This window comes from Sprattus sprattus, assembly GCF_963457725.1.
Source record: "Sprattus sprattus genome assembly, chromosome: 2".
NCBI classification, from domain to species: Eukaryota; Metazoa; Chordata; class Actinopteri; order Clupeiformes; family Clupeidae; genus Sprattus; species Sprattus sprattus.
In genome coordinates, this window is record NC_137921.1 from 12,791,664 (window position 1) to 12,819,633 (window position 27,970).

At 42.5% G+C, this 27,970-nt stretch overlaps 4 protein-coding genes across 4 annotated transcripts; 2 read left to right on the plus strand and 2 right to left on the minus strand.

Annotated features, from left to right (window-relative positions):
- The first annotated feature begins 4,919 nt into the window (after window positions 1-4,919).
- atp5pb (ATP synthase peripheral stalk-membrane subunit b) lies at window positions 4,920-8,751 on the plus strand. The gene is made up of 7 exons (XM_080833266.1): window positions 4,920-5,047; window positions 5,918-5,954; window positions 6,116-6,261; window positions 6,510-6,673; window positions 7,311-7,436; window positions 8,046-8,225; window positions 8,507-8,751. The coding sequence occupies exons 1-7, from the start codon at window positions 5,020-5,022 to the stop codon at window positions 8,588-8,590; spliced, it is 765 nt and encodes a 254-aa protein (XP_080689392.1). The 5' UTR covers window positions 4,920-5,019; the 3' UTR covers window positions 8,591-8,751.
- A 1,218-nt stretch (window positions 8,752-9,969) lies between these two features.
- Window positions 9,970-16,399, plus strand: eps8l3b (EPS8 signaling adaptor L3b; the record flags this gene model as incomplete). Its single annotated transcript, XM_080831758.1, has 19 exons — window positions 9,970-10,007; window positions 10,553-10,623; window positions 10,726-10,790; window positions 11,041-11,199; window positions 11,288-11,437; window positions 11,807-11,904; window positions 12,068-12,207; window positions 12,395-12,516; window positions 12,620-12,743; window positions 12,873-12,937; window positions 13,082-13,156; window positions 13,869-14,014; window positions 14,259-14,436; window positions 14,893-14,924; window positions 15,032-15,125; window positions 15,280-15,378; window positions 15,533-15,618; window positions 15,883-16,015; window positions 16,358-16,399. 19 exons carry the CDS (start codon window positions 9,970-9,972, stop codon window positions 16,397-16,399), a joined length of 1,917 nt encoding a protein of 638 aa, XP_080687884.1.
- A 232-nt stretch (window positions 16,400-16,631) lies between these two features.
- LOC308382929 (glutathione S-transferase Mu 1-like) lies at window positions 16,632-19,480 on the minus strand. The gene is made up of 8 exons (XM_080860470.1): window positions 19,368-19,480; window positions 18,734-18,809; window positions 18,450-18,514; window positions 18,277-18,358; window positions 18,016-18,113; window positions 17,704-17,799; window positions 17,197-17,307; window positions 16,632-17,080 (listed from the first exon to the last, which is right to left on the minus strand). Exons 1-8 carry the CDS (start codon window positions 19,401-19,403, stop codon window positions 16,985-16,987), a joined length of 660 nt encoding a protein of 219 aa, XP_080716596.1. The 5' UTR covers window positions 19,404-19,480; the 3' UTR covers window positions 16,632-16,984.
- A 1,982-nt stretch (window positions 19,481-21,462) lies between these two features.
- Window positions 21,463-27,759, minus strand: ampd2b (adenosine monophosphate deaminase 2b; the record flags this gene model as incomplete). Its single annotated transcript, XM_080860430.1, has 17 exons — window positions 27,635-27,759; window positions 27,283-27,413; window positions 26,791-26,859; window positions 26,522-26,633; window positions 26,163-26,340; window positions 25,778-25,919; window positions 25,424-25,513; window positions 25,126-25,255; window positions 24,806-25,000; window positions 24,342-24,473; window positions 23,606-23,769; window positions 23,271-23,397; window positions 22,996-23,159; window positions 22,580-22,700; window positions 22,246-22,419; window positions 21,907-22,017; window positions 21,463-21,678 (listed from the first exon to the last, which is right to left on the minus strand). Exons 1-17 carry the CDS (start codon window positions 27,662-27,664, stop codon window positions 21,463-21,465), a joined length of 2,286 nt encoding a protein of 761 aa, XP_080716556.1. The 5' UTR covers window positions 27,665-27,759.
- Window positions 27,760-27,970: the final 211 nt, after the last annotated feature.

A 27,970-nucleotide genomic window follows, 5' to 3' on the forward strand; every position in this document is an offset into this window, starting at 1 on the left:
CCGTACCATTCGCCCGACAGCCTATCGGGAGTTCCCGACATCTTCAAAGTGCGTGTAAACGCTTCCCGACATCTGTAAGGCATATTAGCATAAGCGCGCGCTCTCGCTCTCGCGTGATCTTTACAATATTGGGCGCGAAAAACTCCATTCATGAAAAAATGGCTGAAGGAGAGGGCGGTCGCGGTCTATGGAGCGAACCTGAAGTGCGCTGCCTCATTGGTTTTTGGTCGGAGGAGGAGATTTTAGGGCAGCTGGAGACGCCCAGAAATAAATTCGCCTATGTAAAAATTCAAAAAGGATTGAGGGAGGCGGGGTACGTCAGGAGTCTGGACCAGGTGAAGAGGAAAATCCGGGACCTTAAACATACCTTTAAAAAAGCTCGGGATAACAACAACAAGAGCGGAAGAGGCCGCGTTACCTGCCCTCACTATGAGGAGCTCAACGGTTTTTTAGGGCGAAGGGAGGCCATGGAACCTGGCTCGTTGCTGTCAAGTGACAATACAGGTGCATTTTGAATTTACGATGTTAATAGTCAAATGTATACGTGATGACTTCGGTCAAACGCTTTATACAGAAGCTGATTTGTTGTTGGGGTTGTTGGTTTTGTATTTTAAAAGTAGCTACAGTAGGCATGGATCACTATTCCTAAAGGGGGCTGATAACTTCATGTTGTGTGGATTTGATAACCTAGGCTATATAAGTTACTGAAAATATCTGAATATATCTGAAGTTACTATATATAGCTGAAGTTACTGAAATATATGGAAATCGATGATTCAGATGATTATGATATTATTATTCATGATTTTGTTAAGTATGCAACCCTTATTTGCGTTTTAAACATATATTAGAAGAAACAACTGTGGAGTGTGATAATGGTGACTGTGATGATGATGCCATTGATGGGGAATCCTCTGATCCTGAATCTTTACCTGGCCCTACCCCACCAGCGTCCCCACACCCATTAAATTCATCTTCTACAGGTTAGTGTTTCTTTACCTTTACTTCACTTCTTCCTTACCCCATACAAATTAAGAATTATGCTTACAATTTTGACTTATGTAATGAATAATATGTGAGACTGTTGACATTGAGTGCTTTTTTTTTTTTTTAAGGCAGCCATAGGTTAATTTTCAATCCATTCAGTCTGGTAAATGGCCATACTTTTTCTAATCTTAAATAAGTAAAGGAGGAAAGCATGTTGCCTCACTTATCTGGTATATTCTGTCTTGAGATACTGCTGCTCAGTCTCTCCTTCCCTTTTCTTGTATAGATCTGGACACTTCCACAGCAAGTTCCAGCAATATATTGAGCGACATTCAGACAGGTACTGTCCAGCTAACTTAAGGTCTGTCATGCACCACTTGTAGGCCTAATGACCTCTGTAGTATTTTAGTTTATAATACAAAAATGTAAGAAAGGCACCGTGTTATTTAAGACTACTGGCTAGTTCAATAAAGTAGTACAATCTACACATTCATTCTAAGCTATACAATATTGATAGAAGACATTGTAATAATGTACCTTTGTTTTATAGGTAGGAAGAGGAAAGCGGGAGACAAGAACCCAAACAATTCAAGAGAGGCAAACAACAAGAGAGGTAATTTTTCTATATCGTTGTTTTCCAAGAGACTGGCCTATTAAGATATGTTGGAAGATGTTGCCCCACCAGTTACCAGACTAGAGGGTGCCTAGCTCATGTGAAGAAAGTCTGTATCCATCCATTCTATCCAGGTAGAAAAAAAAGGTTGTTCATTTTGTGTTTATTATGTGTAGGTTACCTCAAGAAGGACCGAAAAAAAAAAACACGGTTACAGGCTGCCTTCACAGAGCTGGCGAAGACCATAAGCACTGTTCAGGAGGACCAGCTCTCCAAACAACGAGAGCAGGAGGAGAAAGCAAAAGAAGACTGGAAGGCGCACGACCTTATGGTCATGCGCATGCAGCAAGACCACGAGCGAGAGACCATAAACAACATGATGGGACAGTTTGTGGGAATGATGGGGCAGTTTATGGCTGCCTTTTCACAGGGTAACCTGCAGCAGTACCCCCCCAATCCTGGCTTCCAGCACCCAGGAATGCAGTACCCCAGCACTTCTGCACAGTACCAAGCAATGCAGTACCCCAGCACTTCTGCACAGTACCAAGCAATGCAGTACCCTCCCACTCCTGGCTTCCAGCACCCAGCAACGCCCAGCACCTCGGCACAGTACCCACCAACTCCTGGCTTCCAGCACCCCCCCACTCCTGGCTTCCAGCCCCCAGCAACACCCAGCGGGTCGACTACTTCTGCTGCTGGAAGCCAGCTCCCCTCAAGTTCAGAGGAGCCGACCTACACACAGTTGTAGTTTATGTAGTATATGTATCCCCATTGGGAATTTGTTCATCTTTGTTCATCTTTTGTAGCAACTAGTGTATTTTCGAAGCTCAGGGAAAAGACACATAAAGATTAAAGAGGGTTATATTTTATGCAGTAAAAGTATTCGTTCAACTTTGTGCCAAAAAGTTAAAAACCAAAAAAAAAGCTAAGTAAAATAAAGAGTTTTAAAATAATCAGAATGAAATATGAAAACATGAAAATATGAAACATGAAATAAAGACTTTTACTTCAAAGTATTTCCTCGACTCATTACTAAACTTCAGCAGCGAAACACCTGGTCAGGGCATCCCTGTAGGTATTGGGAACGATCCGCCCCTGCTCAGCTGGTCGCCGTTGTCCGGTGTTGGTGGGGATGATGACCTGTTCAAGGTGCTCATCCCCGTGTACCTCGCACACGTTGTGCAGCACGCAACAGGCTGCCACGATGGACGGCACCTTGTCCAGGTCGACGTCAAGGCGTTTCGATAAACACCTCCACCTCCCTTTCAGCCGACCAAAGGCGCATTCAACGGTCATCCTGGCCCTGCTCTGCCGGTAATTAAAGTTAAACTTGTCTCGACTGAGACGTCCGTTGTCAGGGTACGGCTTCATCAGCCACGGCGTGTGAGGGTATGCTGCGTCGCCCAGGATCACGGCCGGTACCGTGACGCCTCCGATATCTCTTGCAAAGTCCTACAAATGATAATGATGAAAAGTAATAAGTCAGCTATGCGGTTGTTGAAAATACATTCGTCAGCAATGATTCATTTCTGTGCCCTTTCATAGGAACATGAGGGTTATTATTTTTAACACTTGTATGACAGTGTGAATAAATATATATATATATATATATATATATACATGTAGGCTATAGGCTATATGATAGTGAACTATAAGGAGATAGCGGTGAAAGCTGATTGTTTATTCTCTTAACGTTTCAAAAATGAAATAGCTAAACGTATTATTAGTTCTCCGATCCTTTTTCTGCTTAAATATGCAACATGTAACACAATCCTTACACGTTATCGACCAAACACATAGTCTAAATGAATCCATACCAGAGGAAGCAAGGTTCCGCTCTCCGCCCTGGCAAAGAAGGGCGATTTCCTCAAAACACGGGCATCGTGCACGCTCCCGGGCCATCCGACGGAGATGTCAGTGAACCTTTGGACAAAATGGATTTTCAATTTTGCGAATGTTCGTCATTAGCTACTTGAACTTAAAGAATATTGTTTTGCAATACTAGAAGAATGGTAGATTGGTTGGTGTTCTGTTAACCTGTAGGCCTAATGGTAGGCCTAATGCGCTCATAACGGCAGTACCTAGGCTATTTTGACGAATAGGCTAATCCAGGTTGAGAAATAGCCTATAACGCATATCGATTTTATTCATACACATTTTATGTTATATAGCCTAGGCCTATAGGCCTTTATAATCATCAAATCAACACTATTAATAAAGGAAATACAAATTAAGAAAACAGTCGCTGTACGAAACTTACCTGGAAAGGTGGTCTACAACGCCTTGCAGTATTACAGAATACCACCCTTTCCTATTGTAGAAGTCCGTCCTATCCTTTGTGGGCGCTTTGATGGGGATGTGAGAACCATCTACTGCCCCGGCACACTGAGGAAACTGCCACTTCTCCATGTAACCATTGATTGTTTCTTGTAATTTATGTCCGGTGGGGAACGATATATAACGTCGGAAAAGTATTTCGTTTATTGCGCTACAAACTTCATGTACAATCATACAAACCGAAGCATCGCTGACGCCAAATATATCTGCCACACTTCTTAATAAATCCCCCGAGGCGAGCCAGTATATGGCGATTGCGAGGCGCTTCTTTGTTGGGATAGCGAGTCGCATCTGGGTGTCCCTGCGATGGAGAACGGGATCCAGCTCATCGCACAGCATCAGGAATGTTACTTTCTTCATCCTGAAGCGCTTGAACCACTCTGCCTCGCTCAGTGTGTCCAGGAAGATGTGTTCCCAAACGGACGCTGGACTTCTTTCCTGAGTCCAGATCGTCCGTTGGATCGGCTCGCCACCCTGTGCCACGACTAGGGCAGCGAGGAAGTTGGCAGGGAAGTTGGCAGGGATTGTGGCCGGCCGCTGACGTCTGTCACGGTACCGCAGTCGCCTCCTGCGGTCTACCCTACCATGATCCCTCATATTAAGAAACACCCGAGAAATTGTCATAATCATCTGATTCATCAACATCATCATCAACATAAACACTTGCTCTTCCTCCATTTTTATCCGCGCGCTTGTTAAAGTTCGCAAAAACTTTATCAGACAGTGTTGCTAGGCAACCTGAGGCAACCTGAGGAACTTCCTGCGGTGTGTGTAAATGCGCCCCGACATCTACGCGCAGATGTCGCGAAGATGTTGCCGACATCGCGAAAACCTGTGTGTAAATTGGGCCTTAGAAGATACAAATAAAACAGAAAATACTTAATACAAAGAAAACGAAAAAAGACAAGTAGTTAACCCGGATGTGAAAAGACCGTCATTCTTTGAAGTCTCGCGATATTTCTGCCTTTGAGAACTAACTATCCTTGCGCTCAGTGGAAGGACACGGCGAGGCCAACGATTGTACGAGGTGTTCGGTGCAGAGGATATTTAGGCCTGGGCACTTGACAATTCACAATATAAACATGTTGTCGAGACTGGTGCTCGTTTCAGGTCTGTATGCACAAAAGATTTGTCTACTAATTATTTCATTTGCCAGCTTTCCGACTTGCTCAATAGAGGGTCTAATATCAATGTAATTTATAATCTGAATCTGAAGGGTAACGTTACATGGCACAGGGCAGGAGTAATTTCGCTACTGGCGGTTCCATTTCGTGTTTCTAGCGAAAATGGAGCAACGTTAAAAATGATCCATTATTACAAAAATGGTTATATGCAGTCAAGATGACACTTCTGTACACTGACAATCACCCTTTAGTGCTAATGTAAGCGAGATATTTCGATGGCTACGAGTTAGGTTAGCCTCTTAGCTAACGCTATGTGCCCTTGCAATGGCGAAAGGTCTGACTGTTACTTAGTAAGTCAATAGTTGAAATTGAAAAGAATGGTCAACTTGCTAATTTTTACAACAACATATTATATAGGTGTTCTCTGGCAGTAACATAGCAAATGCAGGTACGGACAGCGGCCGTAACTTTAAAGTCACTGTCTGCAAATATTTAATTCTCCACGACAGAAGCCAGCGAAGTTCCAACGCTAACGTACATGGTTGCACATGCTGTAACGCTAACCTACCAAATGATCTTGACATGTTCTCAGTTTGGTGGCAGCTGCCTTTTGCAGAAGTGTTCTGTGGAGATAAATTTCAATGTGGATTTGTACAGTTATAGGTTACATGGTTCGAGCTTGTAATATGCGCAGGGATATTGAAATATTTGAGTCGGAGTTGAACAACATTTAAAAAAAAAAACAGTTGTGTACTCTCTTGCAAGTGTGCAGTCGTCACTGAAAAGTCATTATTGTGAATTATTCTGCAAATTAGCTGTTTTCACAGTATAACATTTGCCATGTTGTCCTTTCCAGGTCCTGTTCTGAAGAACAGTGGTTCCTTCGGAGCCTGGTAAGAGAACATTCTGATTTCATTGTATTTATCCTTTACTGTTACTGCTGAATGATATCAATATTGAGTAGGCCTACATCTTTTTGCTCAGTAGTTGAGATTCAGCTTCCCTTATTTTATTTTATTGTCACATTGTAATTATGACATTTTGGTTCCTCCAGTGTGGTCCAGGCATCTCGTTCCCTCCAGACATCCCATCAGAACCAGGCTCCAGTGCCCCCTCTCCCAGAGAAAGGAGGTCAGACCCGCCATGGAATCATCCCAGAGGAGCTTTTCACAATGCTGTACCCCAAGACTGGTGTGACAGGTGAGTAGAATGTAGCAAGGGTCAAAACATAGTCTCGAGGTGACTCCAGTGAAGAGTGTTCTGCTGCAGTAGGCTTCATGTGTAAGTCTTAAAGGTTTTCACACCGTTCCCCGATTCTTGTCACCCTCATACCTTGAGACTGTGCAAGATGTTTGTGTGCTGACAACAGGCCCTCAGTCTGGAGCTCAACTGTAAATACAGAAAATATACTTCACCTGTTATTAATATATGACTCTATTTATCCATAGGTCCCTACATGCTGGGCACTGGTCTTCTGCTTTACGTGCTCTCAAAGGAGCTCTATGTCATCAACCACGAGACCTTCGCTGCTGCCTCCATTGGTGCTTGCATCATTTATGGAGTCAAAAAGTTTGGCCCTGATGTTGCAGCCTTTGCTGATAAGCTTAATGAGGTCAGTTCTGTTTTAAAGCCAGTGTATGGAACATCAGGAACTCATTTACAAAATGTTGAAATATATGTGCAGGGTTTTTGCAGAAATTCTTGCATAATTCATTATTAATTGTATTATTATTATTATGAATTGCTCTGTAAAGTGTACATTTTTATCTGTTTTATCATAAACCTATTTCCTGGGTAATACAGATTGTGCTAAAGCACAATTAGCTGAATATTAAGCATTACATGTAGCATACTTAGTAATTACATTTTATCACATTTTCTGTGAAAATCCTTAGCCCTCTGCACTGTATCTGGTTCTGTTGATATTCAACCTATCAATAAATGTGTGTTTTAATTCATGTCTTGAGACCTGGACAATCAAAATAGAATCAGATGATTAGCCACCAATTGACATTGAATGTAGACTTTTCAAGGAAGCTGTGATTCAGGAAATGTAGATGGAAGTGGATCATGTGATCAGAGCTGACACCCATAGGTTCACTTTGCAACTTCATTTGAACTTTTCTCTCAAGGTTCCTTCTTTAAGGTCGTCACTGGCCATTGATCTATCCGAGCATGTTTAGCCTACAAAAAGGTTTGAAAAAGAACAAACTCGTACTTGAATTTTGTGTCTCTGTTTGTGTAATCAGGAGAAAGTTGCTAAGGCACAAGAGGTGAAGGACCTAGCTACGACCAACCTGGCCCTGGCCATTGAAGATGAGAAGAAGGAACAGTGGAGGGTTGAGGGGCGACAGATGCTCTTCGATGCTAAGAGGGTGAGCAAAACCACATATTTTGGAAATTGATGCTTCAAGGATTTGGAAGTTCTTCAAATGACCTTGAGCTTGAAATGGTCATGACATGTACTGCAGTTACAGACTGCATCAGTGAGGTCAAATTCTAATGGTAGTCATTCAGTTTCTATTTTTGTTCATTGAAATGATAAATTAATAGGATATTGATTGGGGAAACCATTTCACAACTGGAAGGGCTTTCCAGGGAGCACAATGTAGCAGGAAAATATGTATTCTTAAACGTGTCATGTCAAAATGTCACACCGTTTACACTTTGCTAAAGGTGGCCCCAGCTCATAAGTACATATTCTGTACTGTGTTGTGGAAAAACTCCACCTCTACAACCAGTCAGTATATCTACAAAAATTATGAAGTGATCGTTGAATAGATAGCTCTATAAGCAAAGGCGCAAATAATTAATAAGATCTTAGCTGCCTCATCACCAACTGGTATTGTGTAATGTTTGCTCCACTGTGTACTTCTGGAATGTGACATGAAATAATGAAAAAGAAAATCTGATTTGTGTTGTGAAATCTAAAGGACCTAACGTGCACTCTCACATTCTCTCTGCTTGTTTGTCTCTCTCTCCAGAACAATGTCGCCGTGCTTCTCGAGACCAACCGCAGGGAACGACTCCACATGGTCACCAACGAGGTGAAGAAACGTATGGACTACCAGATCGCCCTGCAGCAGCTCCACGTCCGCATGGAGCAGGAACACATGGTGAACTGGGTGGAGAAGAGTGTCATCAACAGCATCACTCCACAGCAGGCAAGACAATCCCCTCAAGCGCTCTCCCATGGCATGACCTATTAAGTGTTTAGCATATAGATGTTGGTTTATACATATCTTGACCCAAGCTGCATCGTGTTGGCTCCAGGGTGGAATTTTGCAACTTTTCTGAAACTCTCATTAGAAGCCTGTAGAGGTCACTATTGTGTATTGTTTTCATTTGACTCTACAGATGAAATGAGGAAGTATACAAAGTGTTTTGTCTGTGTGGGTCTGGCCATCTGTCACTGATTTTGTTCTTTCCTGTTTCTGTCTTCCAGGAGAAGGAAAGCATTGCCAAGTGCATCTCGGATCTGAAAATGCTGGCTAAAGCTACACAGGCCAAGGCTCAAATAAATGTCTAAGGCTGTCTTCATGGAGAGCTTCTCCCCATCTTCGAATGAGCAAAGTTGTTGTTATTGTCGTCATTATTAATAAACTATTTCCTCTTGATAAAGTTCTGACTGTCATCAAATCTGTGTACATACACAATAGATATTAAATAAAAGATTTGGTTATTCATTTATGTAGTTTGGTTTTATTGGATTTTAGGGAACATGTAATGTGAAAACCAACAGAGTATGATTCATTGAAATATTACCCAATGGAAACAACAGTTATCACTGGAATGTTTGTAATACCCACCTTGATTAAGACGGACATAAATGAGGACACTTCCATGCCATGGTTCAAGACATAATCTAGAAACCTTTGGTCATTTGGATGGGAGTAGGTGTGTCTAAACTTTGCACTCAATGTCATTACAAGTCATAGGCAGGTGTAGTTACATCCCAGTGTGTTATCATACGTGTGGTTTAGACTTTGGTCATCGCTTTTAGGAGCAGGAAGTTTGAGGTTATTTGTACTTTATTTTCTTTGTGCGAACGGGTTGGATGAGGTCTTCAACATAAACTGTTGGGAGGGCAACAGACCTCAAGATGAAGCGGTGAAGACCTTACGGAACGTGTTTACAGGTAACTTACCAATATGTTTCATGATTTAAGATCGTAAAAGAACAAAAACATTTTATCACGATACCTTAAGTAAACTGTTAATTGTAAATGCTTCCCACATAGGCTACTATACTAAGGTGCACATTAGAAGGATGATGGCCTAACATTGTTATGTCGGCATTCATTTGCATTCAGTAGTGTAAGTAAACCGTCGTTGACAAATTGCTTATGTTTTGTTTTAGGGAGCTGTGGCATAGGCCTAGACCAAATATATACTACCACTAATGGTGAAAAATTATTTGTGACACATGTAGGCTATTGTTTGGCCTTATAAGTAGCCTTATTTAAGAAGACGTGCTTAAATATGAAGAAGAAAAAAAAAACGAAAGAAAGAAGAAAATCGTACACGAATTAAAACCACTGCTGGATTACCAATGTTTATGTTCATGTTTATTTACTATACAAGTTACAAGTTGGGATTTTGATAACGGGTCTGCATTAGGCCTTATGGATATCTGTATAAGAGAGGAAAAGGATACAACATTCTGTTATTGCATTTAAGTATACTATGGTCTATCTATATAATAAAAATGACCGTGGCCTCAACCCCTCCGCATAAAAATACCTTTCTTTTTCTCCCTTAAAAACGCGACAATGCCTCAACCAGATTTATGTTCCAAACCACGAGTCTAGATTAATAATTGTTCGTGTGATATGGGTTTGCAGGTGAAAAAGTGACCTGGCTGCCAACTCTACAACCATTTCACTGCAGGGTGTCATCAAACTAAGGAATGTTTCAGAATAACAGTCCCCGCGGGCTCCCATCAAGGTATGAAATATCCATACAAAATCAGACTACAATATGAATTGACAAATCAAACATACATGTAACACATAAATAATATAAAGCTGAAGTTACATTTAGAGTATTTGTCTTGTCACTTTAAAGAATTTATATGTCTTTCCTAATCGAGTAAATCACAAATGTCTCTAAACCTGCCACAATCTAGCTTCTCTTACAATGCATATGTCTGGTTTGCACTTCATGAGAGAAAAGCTCCTTATTGTACAGGTAATGTAAAGCAGGTGGACTTGAAAATAGGATAGCCTGTATTACAAAACTATACATCCAAGCTCATTTTCCTGTTTTATGATTTTATGGATGTCAGGCTATAAGCTTTCTTCATAATGCAACTTCATTTGCGACACTTGACACTGAATAATGTTTGTGAGGAGGAATTTCCATAAAATTTCAGTTACAGATTATAGTATACTCTAAAGTGTTGCTCCCCAGGTACCCTGACATGGTTCTATTGTTATAACTGGGTGTATGAGGTACAATCCTTGAAGTATCATTCTGCGTTTGTGTTTTAGGGGCTACTCACCAGAGGAACCCTCATCTCGATCCAGCACTATGTCGAGACCAAGTGCTAAGTCCATTTACAGTGAGTACATACGTCATCAGGGCAGCACTCATATTGATACTGTAGAACTTACTCTGACAACTTTCGCCTTGTTACCATCCCAACTCTGTTTGTGTCTTTCAGTGCAGAGAAAGGAATATTCAGAGTCCATTACAAAAGGTCCTGACAATTTCCAATACAGGATTGAGGTGTGGCTTTATTATCTTTTATTGGGCCAATACGATATGTAGCAAGAATAGACTATCAATGCTGCTTCTGAACTTCTGTTTAACACCCCTAAACAATACACTTATATGTGAAATGGTGGACTGTCAATTTAAGTTCCGATACCGAATACCTTCCGATTCATCATTCTAGTCACTGACCTTTTTCCACGGTAAATATTAATCCACAGTGTTGAACGCCCATGGCCTGTAAAATCACTGATTTGTATTTCAGCACCTCATCACATGCGACCTGGATGGCCAGCCAGCAAATACTGTGAACGACTGCTTGACAAGTCTCAAACAGCTGGACTCAAGGAGCAAAGTGTGGGCCCAGGATATGCTTCTGGAAGTACAGGGCAGCTACCTTCAGCTGAGTGACATTGAGACCAAGGTAGGGTAGGAAAACAACATGTACTTGCACTACTGCAGCAGGGGTCATTATAGTACTAAGCTCTTCTGATGTCGCCTGATGTTTGCAGGTAGAACTGGATTCCATACCGCTTGGCTCCATCATAGACACAACAGTCGTGTTAGACAGTTGTGCCTACAACTCCATCCTGACCATCACAGTGCAGAAGAGCCCCCGTAGGGCGCCACAGGTCTTCATGTTCCAGTGCACAGAGACTGGGGTGAGTTATTTTTAATTTTATTAAAATTTTTGGGGGCTTTTTGCCTTTAACCGATTGGACAGTGAAGGTTTGGACAGGAAATGAGATGGAGAGAAGAGGTGGGGAGTGGGATCGGGAAACGACAGTGGGTCGGATTCGAACCCGTATGGTCGGGGAAACTGCTTGCGCCCCCAGTGCCCCCCCCCCCCCCCACTGGGGTGAGTTCGATAAGCCCTCATCTGCATCCGCTAGCCCCCATCGCCATATCTTCACCATCACAATGCACCCTTTCTCTTAAGTCATACAGTTGGACTAGTTGAGATGGAGCAGCTGGATAAACAGGTGTTTGTTAACCCCAATTTGTCTGTTGCATTGTGTACCGTGTTCTAGGCCAAGGAAATCAAGGACGATTTAGATCAGACTATACAACACGGAGGCAGTTTTGGACCTGACCCACGCCAGCAGAAAGACATGCAGAGAGACATCAGGTTAGATGGCAGAAAGGAAAACACGAAGAGCTTGTGTCTTTAGCCCAGTCCGTATTTAAGTTTGTACCTCCTCACTACCCATGTTAGTCTCATAAATATAATGACAACCTTGTTTCTGACCATTTGGTTAAAACTTTGGTTTCGTGGTGTTTATGTATTTCAGAAGCGACTTGGAAAACATTATTGGCCAGAAATACCCGGGAGGTTTCTCAAATTCTGGGTCCAGAGAGCCCAGACAGCCAGAAAGAACACCCTCTCCACCAGATCAACCTCCACCTCACTGGAACAATATAAATGATTATGGTAGAGACATTCATGTGTATATATGGACGTTTCCGACACTATTTTCTTCATAACATGCTAATTTATGGGTCTTATCTCTGCTGGTGCAGAAAAAGACCTCAGTCAAATTGGTTACTTGACACTGGTGTTAGACCTGTCATCTATGTGTGACCCTGAGTGAGTGAGGTAGCATCTCTGTTTGCCACAGATGACCAAAGGATGCCACCCTCCATGTTTGGCTACAATCCTCAGCCCTCCCGACAAGACCCAGAGCCATCACCACCCCAGTATGAGCCCCTGCCCTCTCCCAGCAACACAGAGAGGAATGTGGTGAGTGTCTTAGGCCTCTACCTGGAGCCAGCCACCGCAGCTTATGCATTTCATAAAAGTCTTCACAGCATTCAAATGATTATTATTGGCCATGTCTCCACAGGACATATTGAACCATGTGCTTAATGACACAGAGTTTTTCATGAGAAAAGTTTCTGCTGCCACCGCACGAGAAAAGCAGGACAAGAAGAAGAAGAATAAGAAGAGCAGGAATGCCACTGGTGAGTGTAGTCTGCCCGTTTTCAATTTCAATCTCCACTGTCATTATCCACAGCGGATTTAAGGAAAGTCAAGTTGCAGTCAGCAGTGATGAGTAATATTGATTCTCTCTTTTTCTTTATTTTGTGAAGGTGAAGCCTTACCATCGTTTGAGGAATATGTGTCTTTCCTTCAGAAAATTAAATATGGGCTTAATCTTTTGGTATGTATATGTAATTATGTATCTGAAAAACATAGTTTATTACATTAAGAACTAAAATAAAGGCATTCTACATGCATGAGTTATTACATGAGCAGTGTCTGAGTTATTGCCTGAGCAGTGTCTGACCATTTCTTGTTTTTATAGGGGAAACTGAATGGTGAGATTGCCAACCCCAGTGTTCCGGATCTTGTCCACTCCCTTTTCTCACTGCTGGCCTTTGTAAGTATCTGCCTTGCCCTTTTGCTCATACATATGAGTAAGTTCCTCATGTTCAAAACAGCTCCATTTTATTCACTGTTACCGACAGTTGGACCATATTTGCTTACAATGCAGTTTTATATCCTGTAGTCTTGATTACAAACACAAAATAAAATCAGGAAGTGAGTATGGCGTAACACTGCACATGCAGCAACCCAGTGCACAGTACATAGATTCAATTACAGTTCCCAAAATGTAGTTAATATATAGAGGCTTTGTTTGTTTATTGGACCTTGTTGTTCAAGGAAGTGCTGCTGTCCATTCAAGCATCCAGTTCCCGAAACATTGTTGCTGGAAGCTTGTCAATCTTTCACCCAATAGCTGTCTGTTTTATCTGCTCAATAATTAAATACAGTCTGCGTGACTGGCCTTACACTTGGAGAGTCCGCACAGTATTGTTTGCTCTTAAAAATCAAATAATTTATTTCTGAGAGTAAACAACAGGGTGTGGACTCTCTTTGTGACAGACTGTGAACTCTGCTCAGTCCAGCACCTGTGGGTGGAATGAACATACTCGCTCTACTTTCTTAAAACTCTGGCCTGTCACTTGGCATCCAACTCCTGAAACACTGTTAGTTGTAATCTATAAATAAGTCACCCAACAACTGTCTCCCTGCGGGACTGTTTATGTACTTTTATGAGAACTTGATCTTTCACCCGTCTTTCGTCCTAGGTGGTGCCACGGTACCCACCAGAAATACCCCCGTCAGTGCTGAGCCCATTCCTGATAGATCCAGCTCTCGTTCTTCTGAGTCAAACAGTCACCAATGAAGAGGACCAGCTCTGGAGAGCTTTAGGAGACTGCTGGAATGTGCCCAGGTGCTTTCCTTTGTACCAGACTGTTGTTCATTAATAAGTGCCTGACATTCATTTATTGAATTACGCTACATCAGGTTCAGGCTAGTGTGTAAGATGTGCTGACTGGGCATTGAATGAAAGTAGCATTAATGAGGTTTAATATCAATAGTTAAGTCATAAAAGGTATGGAGAATGACCCAACCATATTTTTTACTATCATATTGACAAGTGTTTTTATGTCTTCGTATTTCTGATTCGCTTCAAGAAATAACTGGCCGAACAGTGACCAGGTACCTCCTTACACTCCTGTGTTCTATGATGGCTGGCAGCCTCCTGCACCTCCCCCACCCACCAATCAAAACTGGCAGGAGGCCAGGGGCAACAGCCAGAGACAAAGTCAGATGTTTCCTCCCAGGAATGATTTCCAGCAACAACCTAATCAGGTGAGAAATTTTCACCTAAAGTTTTTATGCAAACACCTAAAATGTCACTGGAAAACTCACACACTGGCTTGAGAACAGGTGCATTTTCAAAACTAATGATAAAGAAATGTGTCACTGACTAAAGGCCCTTGCATGCTTCTAAAGGGAGCATGAATTGCTAGGTGCTTACACGTTGCGTTGGGGGTGTTGCCAAGCAATTCACACCCAGAACAATAGGCTTACGTAAAATGCCGCAAGTCTAGAAAAAGGGGCCGACGCACGCAAGAGGTGAAAAGTCGCGCAAGCCTCTTGCGCTTGCGCTTACGCTTACGTAACTGAGCATAAATCAGCCTTAACTTGTAGAGTGCATATGTTGAGCTGGATTTTCATCAAGCAAGAGCAAGGACTATACTAGACTAGACCAGTGCTTGTTGTCAGTCTGATTCAAGTGCTATGTTGTATTTCTTTACCCCATAGGACCAAATGGGATGGAACTCGCAGCCCCCAAGGTAGGCAACTGACAATATTAAACAAACTTTGCTATTAGCTTTGTTAAAAAAATGTGTAATCGGCACATCAATTATTCTCAGAACTACATTTATTTTGTACATTGTAGCTTCGGTGAGCCTCCCCTCTACATGCAAGTTATCTATGACTTCATGGCCAGAAACAGCCAGGAGTTGAGTGTGATGAAAGGAGATGTGGTCCAGGTGAGAGTCCACAATCCACAATCAGTAGTCTTTTGGCAGTGAGAGTACACCATGTGTATGCAGAACCATCAGTGAAAGAAAAATTATGTTTTGCATATATGTTTTTCCATTTGTATGCAGTGGCATTATGCCAATGTGCTTGCATTGCTCACAGGTGATAGACAAATCCAGACAGTGGTGGAAGGTACGCAATATCAGAGATGAAGAGGGACACGTACCCCAGAATGTTCTGGAACCTATGGAGGAAGAAAGGGTGAGAAAAATATCTTCTCTTCCAAAACACAATAATGGGGCATCACCTCCTATCTTCTGAATAAGCCTTCAATTGTATACGTTCACATTAACTGATACTGGCTTCAAAATAATGAGGACAGTGCTTTTCCTTCATGAAGCTCTCTCTTCCCCAGGAGATGCGGGCACCCCCATCCCTAAGCATGTCATCCAAACCTGTAGATATCAGGGCATGGCTGGAACACAAAGGCTTCTCTAAGCTGTAAGATGTTTCACTTTTACTTGTTACTTAACTTACAGTAGTTACATTTCTGCACTTCTTATGTAAAATAGGATTTGTTGTTACACTAGGTCTGTATTGCTCTTATCTTGATGGTTCTCTCCATGTACGTCGCTTTGGACAAAAGCGTCTGCTAAATGACTAAATGTAAATGTTTCACTTTGCTTTGAGGAAAGTACATTTAAATTATATTTTTTTACGGGACACAAAAGTGTTAAGAGGCATATTCTGTGTTCCTGTGAACAGAACGGTGAGGACGTTGGGTGTGCTGAGTGGAGAGTTGCTCCTGAAGATGACTAGAGACGAGATTAGGATGGTATGCCCCGAGGAAGGAGCCAGGGTATTTTTCCAGCTGCAGGCCGTGAAGTCTTCTCTTGCGGTGAGAATCAATTTGGTGCACAGAAATGCTTCCCATCACCACAGCATGTACAGCTGGTGGGGGCGGTAGACGCACGAGGACATGCATGACCTCTGGGGACAACTTGTTGGAACTACTGTAGTACACTGATTGAAATCCATCACACACAGCTGGATTTCCTTCAAGAAAACATTCACCATTGCATGTTTCTTTTGGTTCCTCCCTCAAGAGTCATTTGATGGATATATGCAGTTTATCTTCTAATCATTCCTATCCCTAATTTAAGATGAATTCTCCCACCACACTCAGACATATACTGTAATATTCTCTCATAATGGACTGTTTCTGTTTTGTTTTCTATAGTTGGCTGATGAGAATGGCTACAACAACTATAATGGATACTAGCTGTTCAGAACTACACTGCTGAGGTCATCAAAGGGACTGACCCATCCCTGGGAGCATCGTACATTAACAACCAATAGAACACACAAGAATAATCATTGTTCTTCACTTGTGAAGTAGTGTAATCATAGCCATGTCTCCACGCTGCTAAACTCAACTGCCTTTCTTAAATGACTATTTGTTAGGTGTGGGTGTCTTATGTATGGTATGTAGGTTAATGAAAATAAGCGTCTGCTGAAAAGAAGTTTGCTTTTATTAAGCCAAACGGATTGACCTAAACAATTGTTTAGCTAATACATTGTCAGAAGTAAAACATTATCAGATATCAAAATAAAGAAATCAAGTGCTCATTCTTTATAGCAGAAAATAAAATGGCCTTAGGCCTGGACAACAAATAAAAAAAAACATTACTGGTCTTCTGAAGACCTCATACAACACTGGAACATAAAACAGCACTGTACAGACAAAACTTGTCTGTATTTTCCTACACTACCCTTATTCCATGGAAATGCTCTTCGTACCATCTATGAGCTTCTTCTGCAGTGATGTCAGTCTTCACAAAACGTGTTTGTTCTTCAAAGCACAGCTTCACTCTTTCTTGTTGCCCCACTTTGCCATTTTGTTGTTCACCGGAGACTTCATGAACTTGCTAGATTTCATGTAGGCTGCGATCTTTTCAAGCCCCTGGCGTGAATAACCATGAAAGACATATACAGACAATGAACAAAAAGGGCAAAGACTGCATATTTAGACAAAGTTTGCTGGCAACAGAGAGAACACATCAACAATGCACCTGTTACCTCAAAATGGTCCAGAAACTCCTTGATGTTCTTGAAGTCATCCAGGCATTTTGGCTCAAACATGCGGTGTTGATCAAAAAGCTCATACATGACAAAATCCACAAAGGTAATCTGAGTGAGTGGGAAAGATTACATGTTGTACATGAGTAAAGGGATCAGAACATTACACATGCTGGATATAAAAAACACCTATTGTATTACACTATGGCTTTAAAAGCCAGCAAATGTGGAGGAAGGACTTCATTTGAAATCTTTTTCACCAATTCCATCAACTTGACATCTTAGTATTCTTTATTTCCATGAAAGGAAAATCAAACGTATGTTCACATGTAGGGAATGTAAACAGAAATAATGACTAAGATCTCCCCATCTGATGTGCTTGTTATTGAAACGGCTAATTACAGGGCATTAAGCAACATAAAATCCCCCAAAAATGTCTTTATAAAAGGTCTTAATTGTTTCATGGATAATGGAAGACACTCTTATTGCTTTTTATGTGTAGTCTACCTTATCTCCGGCAAACCATTTCTTGTCTCCCAAATACTCAGAGAACAGCTTCAGGGTTTCAGGGAGTTTTTTCAAGTATCCAGGCTTCATTTTGTCCTGCATTTAAAAAAAGAGGTCACTGAGACGGGGCGAAGAAATTATCATAAACACTTTTACTATTTCCTTAATATGGGAATATTTCTCCAGAAGCAGTGCACATCACCATCACTAAGGTCATGCCTTACCAGTGCAGTCAACATGCTGCAACACACAGCTAAATGAGCATTACACATACAGTCTCCTACCATACCGTACATCTGTACTTCTACTCACAAAGTCTGTATAGCAGAGCATGACAAAACCATTACGGAAGTCCATAGCCTGATTTTCAATGATGTCCACCCGAACCTTCTCATCCTCAGTCTCCCCACCTATATGTAAAATTATAATTTCAATCATAATTTCAATAACGCAGGCCATTTACATTTACATCCGGCAGACGCTTCTATCCAAAGCGATGTACAAGGGATACCACAAGTAAGGAATTTAATTTTTCATGGGAAAACTCAGTGATGGTTGCCAGTGAGTACTTACAGAGCTTGTGCTTTCGGGCAATGTATCTCATGATGGCATTGCTCTGGACTATTTTCCTTTCTCCGTCCACAAGATAAGGCAACTGGCACAGAAAATGGCTGTTAATGAACTTGTTAGGTTCCACATTCTACAATCATGTCTACTGAACCGTGCACTACAAGAGGACTACTTACATTGGGGAAATCCATCTCAAGTTTGAACTTCTCATCGAACCAACAACTTTTGTCATAATTGGGAGCTGTGTGAAAACAACAACAAAAACACCAGGGTAATGAATACCTGGCTCTACTTCCCTGTGCTTTGACCTTAGCTGGTAGTGAACAAATGATTTAGCCCAGAACAATAGTTAAAGGTCGAAAGTACATAGAGATTATAGTTTAGGCTAACATTCACCCACAACACAGTCGTACGACATGATAAAATATTCACTGGCTGAACTTGAACTGATAATTCCTACCTTCACCGCAAGAGTAGAATTTATCCTCATATTTAGTCTCTGTGTACTCCAGCAGCAGGCGGATAGGCTGAGCAAGCTGTGAAGGCATACCCAACTTTTAACAATGGGAGTTGGGAGTGGACAATGGGCGTTTCTGTGCAGCATGGTCGCTTATGGACAGTTCGATCATTAATCAAGCTGGCAGATTTGAAATCAAACAGGCCTTTTGAGGTTATAGCCAAGCATAATGTATCCATGCACACCATATGGTAGCAAGTTTCTTTGAAGACGAGAAAAAGAAATCAAATAATGCGTAAAGACACAGCTTGATAAAACACAGGATCCTTTGTTGCAAACTGAAACGCGGTACATTACCTGCAGAGCGTTATGCAAAATGTTTCGCTTTGTTCATATCACCACAATGCTTCACGGCCATGTGCACCGAAAGCCAGACATCTGTTAAACACTCTCTATGTTTTTCCAAAGTAGCTTTGCACATCGTAGAGTTGCATTTCGCATTAAACACAAGATACAGCATGGCCACCAGTGATGTAACTGAAAACCCAATGCTTGTTACATAAACGGTCTCTGCAACATACAATTATGAACATGCCAGTAACAATATGCACACTTTATAGAAATAGCCCATTCTTACCCCTCGAATATCCCAGTATGCCAGAGTCATTGACATCTTGCTACAGTTGTTTTATTGTTTCACTCTTTCAACTAAGAACCGACTACTCTGGCAGACACACAGACTGATTTACAAGAGCAAGGTTTTATTTGAGAGGTGGAAGACGTAATCGACAGCATGATAGCCAATCGGCGACCTAGTGGGTGTGCTTATTTTTATACAGCGGCCTATGCCTGGTGTGTAACGAAGTGCGGATATCATTTCCTCGGCTTTACTCGTGCTCTTTACTGGACTGAAGTTTGATGCCACTCCGTTCGGATAAAATGACAATTCCCTATATACGAATTTTGTTTTACATTTTGCGTGCCAAATTTCTACGTTCTCAGTAATCTGTTTGGCCATTTTTCTTTTCTGGTACAAAAAGGCAGACAAACTAATATTTACTGTCTCGTTTTCTGTACATATACATGATGGCTAGCCTATGCTAGGCCTTCTTTATATCATGATAGCACGAGTAATCTATGGAAAACTAACAAAACTGATAAAAGAAAAAGAGTGCCCAACAACTTGAATTTGCTCTCTCTCTCTCTCGCTCTCTCACACACACACACACACACACACACACACACACACACCCACACACACCCACACCCACACTCTTTCTGTTCTTGTCTCCGTCCATCTGTGACTACTGATTTGTTTGTCATGGCAATTAGAAATGCCACTCTAGGCCTACTGCTGGGGGCTTGCCACCACTCATTAGTGGGACTTATTTGAACTGAACTTGAGTAAGAGTTGACCTCATTACAACCATGTCCTTATCCAGAGTAGAATCGGAAACAGGAGGGCTTCTGAAAAAGACTAGCTTTAATCAACCTTTCTTCAAAATCATTAGACATCATGGCCCGTCACTTCATGTTTCATATGGTTAGAAAACAAATGTAGTTAGTCGCATTCTATCATGTACAATTGCAACGGCAGCCAGCGGTTCAGTGCTGTGCAGTGAGTAAATATATGTATCTGCGAAATACGTAAAAGCTTGTCATGACAGCCACGAGACATCATTTTCTGGTTATGTATTTACTTCCTTGTTTTGTTTTATTTATTCATTTACTTTTATCTTTTATCATTATTTTTCTTTTTTTTCTTTCCCTTAATGCTGATCTGTGTGTGTGTGTGTGTGTGTGTGTGTGTGTGTGTGTGTGTGTGTGTATGTGTGTGTGTGTGTGTGTGTGTGTGTTGTTATCAGTATTATCACTAATGTTGCTGTTATCTGCTGTTAATATTGTTGTATTGAGTGCTTTGGCAACAATGTATCGCACATTCATGCCAATAAAGCCATTTGAAATTGAAATTGAAATTGAGTAAACCTGACCACACAGTAGTAAACCTGACTCTCCCATGCCTGTAATGTACGCTACGGGCTTGGCACGCCCACCTTCCGTGCCGAGTCCAATGTGCGTGTGCTCTTTTACACAGCGCAATTGACACAAACCCACCCAACCCATACCTGTAATCGAATCAAAAGGTCACTGCATGTCAGGATACATTTTATTGTAAAATCAATCTTTATTGCCTTCAATATGCTCTTTTTGACAGTTTCTTTGCAAGAAAATATATTTTAATATCAGTTCAAAATATTGTGGTGTTGAGCCTGTTCACTAACCAACTCTTCGTTGCCCTCACATTCCGAAACAGGCTCAAATACAATACACACGGATTCACTTAGAATGCTGTTCTCAGTAAATAAATAAATAAATAACACCCACATTTAGTCAAAACCCGACAGGAAAACTCCTGGCAACAAGAAAGGTCTTTCAGGAAGTGATTTACTTTGATAATAAGTAAGTCCAAAAATACCATCACGACAACATTAGAAACGGAGTACGACATAAAAAAGTCAAGGATGGAAAACAAAAAGTAGAAAATTAGGTACAGAGGAATCATTTTTTGGGTGAGACATTCAAGGGGTGAGTTGATGAACTCACATACTGCATGATGTACTACAATAACAAATTCACATGAGGTCCCTTGCAGATTAGAAATAGTGGAACACTGGCTCTTATTTCTTGTTCTTTAGCCATTAAGAGAATGCATGTTCACTGAATAAACATCTTTACTGGCCCACTGGTGCAGGGCCCATGCAAATGGTTCCTTCCTCCTCAATGGTCTCAAGCTCCTCAGTGCGTATGGCCTGGGTGATGAGGTTGAGCTCCTCGCACATGGTCTCGTAGCGGTAGGCCACGCGGATGTCGGGTACGTTGGTGCGACGGATGTCGTTGCCCTCCTGCCCTTCCTTGTAGTAGTCTGGCCCCAGCCAGTAACTCTTGACCTGGAGGGAAGGATATCTGGCTCGGTCATAGGTCCCTCACATGAGCAAGACATAGAAGAAATGTAAGAAAGTGTAGTGATCCCATGGAGGAGTAAATCAGTAAAGCAAAGATGGAAGTGGAAGTGAGCGTGAGAGACGAGAGAAAAACAGAGTGTAAGAGAGAGGCTGTGTGTGCGTGCATCATGGTGTGTGGGTGTGTGTGTGTGGGTTGAGGGGGGGCATATGCACCTGGTGGGTGAATCCACTCATCAGCACACTGTTCCTGGCCAGCTCACACATGTCACAGGAGCTCAGCTTCCACACCTGCGCAGCGATGCTGTACTCCTCCATCAGCGGCTCCTGCAGTATGCACCACACACACACACGCACACGCACGCGCACGCGCACACGCACACGCACACACACACACAGACATTTTGTTATGACACTACCCATATTTCTGACTTGTTAAGGGGAAGCTTTTGCATCTGCTGTGCTTACTTTTTCCAAACTTTTTATTGCTACACATACCTTCATCCTGACATGAATTTTCATTTCATTTGAAGGAGGAGACACTGAGATGCTGACCTTTGTGAAGTGGAACTGGAGGGGGTCATCAGTGGATAAGGACACCACGAGGCCTCGGGACAGGTACTCCGGCAGAGGGTTGCGGTGGTAGCTGAGGAAGAGGCTGTTATTACTGAGGGGGGACATGGCGATGCCGATCTGGGCCAGGTAGTACAGGTACTGCAACACCGGAGCCTAGAAATGTCCACACAACACAGAGTCACAACACAACACAACACAACATCAAGCCCCAACCATGTGGTGTGTCCTCACTGAACACAGCTGGTCTCATTCCAACCACTACGCAGGAGACATCTTAGATGCTCACAGGGGGACGTTGCAGTGATGCTCCTACCTTTCTCAACAGGAGGCCGTGGGAGATGTTCTCAGAAAGCATGAAGCCGGAGACCAGGTGATGGATTGGGCCCGCCTCCCCACAGTGGGGACGAAGCACAAAAGTATTGAAGTTCCGTCTCCTATGAAGGGGAATTGACAGATGCACTGATATAGTGTAGTACAAAAGTATAGTACAGAACCTCGTTTAGTACTAAATAATTACAGAACTCTCGTATACTAAAGCCCTGTTTTTTTTTGCTGAGTGAGTCCACTATTTTACTGTGTAGACCACTCAGTGCAGGAGTCGAACTTGAGCTTGTAACTTATTTCACTTTCACAGAGTGATTGAATACATATAAGCTCGATGTCCTCTTTTGCCTCGAGCGGTTTTGTTGAAAAGTGCCGTGGGTGGCAACTTGTTGAGGTGTGTCATACCTGCGTAGGTGGTTGAGCGCAGTCATGTTGGCAAACATGTAGTAAAGGTAGTAAGAGTATGGAGGGTTGTCCTCTTCTGTCCAGTTGACAGGAAGTGGACTATCCAAGTTAAAGATGTGGTGTTCTGGTTTTGACTCATCATCCACACTATCAAAGCCCAACACCTACAACGAGGATCAACAGTATTGTCATGGCGACGGCCAGTGAAATATGGCTTAGAACTAGAACTAAAACTGTGTGTCTTAGCAACTCTTATGTGTCCCTGTAGTACTCACATGCTGTAGGAAAAGATGTAGCTCAGGGTGGCTGCCAGGGTTGATGGTGGCCTCAAACAGAGGCATGAAGATGTTCTCCAACATCTCCTGAAAGTTGGACAGTTGTTTCTTGGTATGGTATACATCACTGTGGAGACAGAAATAAAACTTTCATTGTCTGACTAGCTTTTCCATGGATTGAAACTGTCATAATGATACATGATTTAGGTTTTTGTCACGTACAATTCTTTTTGAAACACAGAGAGCATATGAAATGCTTATACGAACAACCGAGGAGGAAATTAGTGATTGGGTTTATCCCTGTCCAGCTTTTGAGAAAAACCAGTGGAACTTACAAGAGGCGAGGCACCTGGATCAGCCAGCGCACGTTGTCTGAATAGACGCCATGTTTGACCGCCCACTTGGCCAAACTGTCCCACTCGTCCCTGGAGCGGCCATAAATAGACAAGCGCAGCTCTACATTCTGATACTTGCTCTCCTCCAGGTCTGCCATCACTTCCTGTAGTGCAGAAACCATATCTCATCAGCAGGGGGCGCCCATTACACACACACACTCACACACACGCACACACGCACACACGTACGCACGCACACATACACACACATACACACACACACACACACACACACACACACACACACACACACACACACACACACACACACACACACTCTCACACTCACACACACACACACACACACACACACACACACACACACACACACACACACACACACACACACACACACAAACACAAACACAAACAGGCCTCCAGCAGACCACTGCTATCAGCTCACCAGATGAATCTAAACATGATCATTAATGGCTTTGTTTACACATGGGCTTTACAAATGTGATCAAAAGTACCAACTGATAGGAATCTGTTAACACAAAGCAAATTAAATCACACTGCTGTAAAATGAAGTTTCATTACAATGGCTTTAAGTTTGGCTCAGTTATTTGATGCTTTCAAATTTTAAAACCCGTGCCCATAACTGTCCTTTTTCATTTTAAATACATGCAACATCAATGTGCAGTTTCATGTTTTATTGTACAAATTTAAGAATTACCTTGATGATATGTGCAAAATATTTGCCTTCAATGTGGTTATCAGTTTTGATGAAGATCTCCCGCAGGATGGACTCCCCAATGGGATTGTATTTGGCGTTAAACTTGTCAAAGCGATGGAAAGTGTTGCGATCCTGTGTAAAAACAGACATTAAGATGTCATTATGAATTTCCCTGGTCTTAATATATAGTCCGACTGATTGTCCTGTTTACAATTGTTTGTAATTCTGTTTACAAATGTAAAGCATTTATTTAGTTCAAATAATAAATTCAACAATTTGAGAATTTCCCATCAGTCTAAAACTTTCAGCTTTGCTCTTCTTCACAAACCTCTAAGTTGCACCCCTAACCTGCCCCCACACCAACCGCCCCCACACCACCCACCTCGAAGCTGCCCCCCAACCCGTCACCACACCACCCGCCCCCTACCAGCCCCCACAGCACCCGCCTCAAAGCTCCCACTCACAGCATGCATGTCCAGTGTGTCCACGCTCAGGTCGAAGGCTGTGAGGTTCATGCTCTCAAACACCTCCATGAGCGTCTGTCCCCTGCCCCTCTCCACGTGCACAATATCCCTTGGGTACTTCTTCATGGCCCTCTTGATGAAGCGCAGCAGGTGCTTCTGGTTCATGCAGGATGACGCATGGATATGTGTGTCCACCTGAAAAAAAGACCATAGCAGACCAATGTGTCTATGTTGTTGTATCAAGCCGCCAGGATGGCCTCTTGTACGTCTCTGTATGACTGATTTGGCATTTTTGACCACAGGTTCGACTCCCGACTCACCTTACGGATGTTGTAGAAGTCTCGATGAGGAACCTTCTTCTGAGCCGCCAGCTCCTTCATCTCGTTGAGCAAGATGTGCATCTGAAACTTTGAGCTTAAGTACTGGAGGCGGCGATAACAGAAGGACTTCCTGATTGGACAAGATGTCAGACATTTTAAGTGTAAGAACAACAACTATACTCTAATTTCCAAAGGAGTAGGTTTAGGATTTGTATTATTATGGTTAAATGAACTTGGCATGTACATGGATAGCTAGTTTGGAGATATCAGATGTTAATTGCAGGTCACATATACTTACACTGGTCCATTGATAATGAGGGCCATCATAACGTTCATATCAGCAATGTATTCTTGCAGGTCTGGATAGGGCAGGTCCAGCTCTGTGCTCCTGATGGATGGGGGTAAAGGTCAATATATACCTCACAACTAAAAATGTAGCAAGCTCATATATTACACATGGATGGTTGCTGATGTTATAATAATAATAATAATAATAATAATAATAATAATTCAATTTATTTTTAACGCACTTTTCATTCCAAATGTTGACCCTACCATGCACTGAAATAACACTAACAATGTTTAGGTACATTTTAATCTAACGCATCAACAGTTTTACAACAGAATGTTACAGAGGAAGGAAATCTCTCACATGTCCATAGTGCTCTTCGTTGTGTACACATGCATGATCCCGTCCACTGCCTTGCAGCCGTAGCCCATGTCAAAGGGCATGCTGGTTGGGTCGACGTTCTCATAGGGATGGGTCTTAGACACAGGTGGGTGCACAGAGGCATCTGAGGAACACAAACATGTACACATAACATGGACAGATAACAGATCAGTACCGAGAACCGTTTTCAAGTACATCAAAAGCAGCCTTCAAACAGGTGCATGAATGGCCTGGTAACAACAAAGACGTTTGGTTATTAACTGTAACTTCATGAACACACATCCTGACTATAGTCTGTGGCGACAGTTACAGAGACGCTGTTCACAAATGTTTCGCTTAATCCGTGAGCCATCCCTGTGAGTTTTACCTGACGTGAGTGAGGTCTCCTCGTAGATCTGCAGGTCCAGGGGCCTCTCAGCTAGCTCCTGCAGGTAGCGAGAAGTGGTCCTGCAGAAAGTCTGCATAGACATCGAGATGTACTTCTCCCGGATAAACAGGGCTTTCACCACACACTTGGCAGCATCCAGTAAGTCCGTGAAGGGAACCTAAAGGGAGTCATGACATTTTACAGAACCATAAGGTCCATATTATGTGTCTAGCCTCAGAACATTAGCCACAACGCAACTGTCATTTAACAACACATAAAACACAGCCTGTGTATCCATTAGTTATGTGTAAGACTGTGTGGTAGTTACTGTAATCACCACATTCTGACTGAATACTCACCCCACACTGCTCCTCGCCAGTGATCGTAACTCTTTGGTACTCTCTCTCTGGAGGCGTCTCTCTCTCACCGATCCAGGCGCCCATGGGTGCTTGATTTTGCTCTTTCAGAAATCTGAGTAGACGATGACGAGAAAAAGTAAGCTTCAAGTTCAGTCAAGTCAACTTCAATCAACCACTAGCCATTAACGCATGCTCAAAGATTGCGACTCAAATTCTTCCTCTAATCACGCAAAATGAATGAGACGGAGAAGCAGAGAGATGCAGCTTACTCCAGGTCTGTTGCACTGTCTGTCTTCATGAACTCCTGCTTGGCTCGCACTAGGATATCAGGCTCAAACCTGATGAGCAAACACATTAAGCACTGTGGTGAACAGGGACGTTAGCCCACTGAAAGGTCTGTTAGCTGTGATAGCTGCTGATGTCTCTCTCCTCTCCTTTTTACGTTATGAAAGGATAAACATGTTTTGTGCGTTTCATGCAAAAGCAGCCACATCCATTTCATTAGTTACATTGTTAGGCCTTTAAAGCTTTTTAAATCTTCTCTCAGTTTAATAATCCAAAAATCCTGTGCTTGCATAAACCCTCGGCTCTTATAATACGCCATCATTTTAATCACCAAAGAAACAAACAGGCTCATCAGTATAATGGATAATAGCACTTATTACAAAAGTGAGAGAGAGAGAGAGAGAGGGAGAGAGAGAGAGGGGGGAGAGAGAGAGGGGGGAGAGAGAGAGAGGGAGAGACAGCTTCCCATCCCTTACTTGACATCCTGACTGATCTGTCTCTCTAGTCGCTGGCGTCGCTCCTCTAGCTTCTCGATGGGGCTATCCTCAGGGAACTCATAGGGAGCGCTGCGCATCTCATTGTCCGCCAGGCTGCGGGAGAAGAGCTCCTACAGCCACACAGGCCCGGGGCAAGGGGCATAAACACACGCCTGGTCAGGGTAACTAATATATACTATATCACAATACATGTAAATAAATTATGTTTCTGTTGGGAAATAAAATTATAATAAATTATGTATCTGTTGGGAAATAAAATAGCTGGTCATAATTATAGCAGGATATGAGGAAAGGAAATCGTGTATCTCGCTGTATTTTGATAGGTGCTCACCTCTGCAATTTCTTTGTACTTGCCGTCCATTGAGGTACGCAGGTCGATTGGGGAGTGCTTGAGGGCCAAAGGGTTTCCAGGCAATGAGTGCTGTGAAGTAAGAAGGTGGCGCCCAGCACGGAGATCTGATTGGGAGACAGAGAAGGAAGGAGGGAGGGAGAAAGGAGGAGAGAGGGAATAGAGATAAGGAGAGATCCATCAAAGATCAAAGAATTGTTTCACCAGCCTCTAACCTCCTTAATGAGAATGAGGTCAGTAGCGGTTTGTGCCCTCCAGAGACAATGGACCATTCAGGTGGAGGAGCGAGCCATGGTCACTCACCGGTAAATGCTGCAC

What these genes read in the sequence shown, in the direction of transcription:
- LOC308382929 (XM_080860470.1), bottom strand. Translation starts at nt 19,403, where the DNA reads ATGTCAATGACTCTGGCATACTGGGATATTCGAGGG. An exon ending in AATGGTTTGCCGGAGATAAG is followed by an intron (nt 17,308 to 17,703) that starts GTAGACTACACA and finishes CCACTCACTCAG; the next exon opens with ATTACCTTTGTGGATTTTGT. An exon ending in AGTTTCTGGACCATTTTGAG is followed by an intron (nt 17,081 to 17,196) that starts GTAACAGGTGCA and finishes TATTCACGCCAG; the next exon opens with GGGCTTGAAAAGATCGCAGC.
- atp5pb (XM_080833266.1), top strand. Translation starts at nt 5,020, where the DNA reads ATGTTGTCGAGACTGGTGCTCGTTTCAG. An exon ending in AGTGGTTCCTTCGGAGCCTG is followed by an intron (nt 5,955 to 6,115) that starts GTAAGAGAACAT and finishes TGGTTCCTCCAG; the next exon opens with TGTGGTCCAGGCATCTCGTT. An exon ending in ACAGCATCACTCCACAGCAG is followed by an intron (nt 8,226 to 8,506) that starts GCAAGACAATCC and finishes TCTGTCTTCCAG; the next exon opens with GAGAAGGAAAGCATTGCCAA.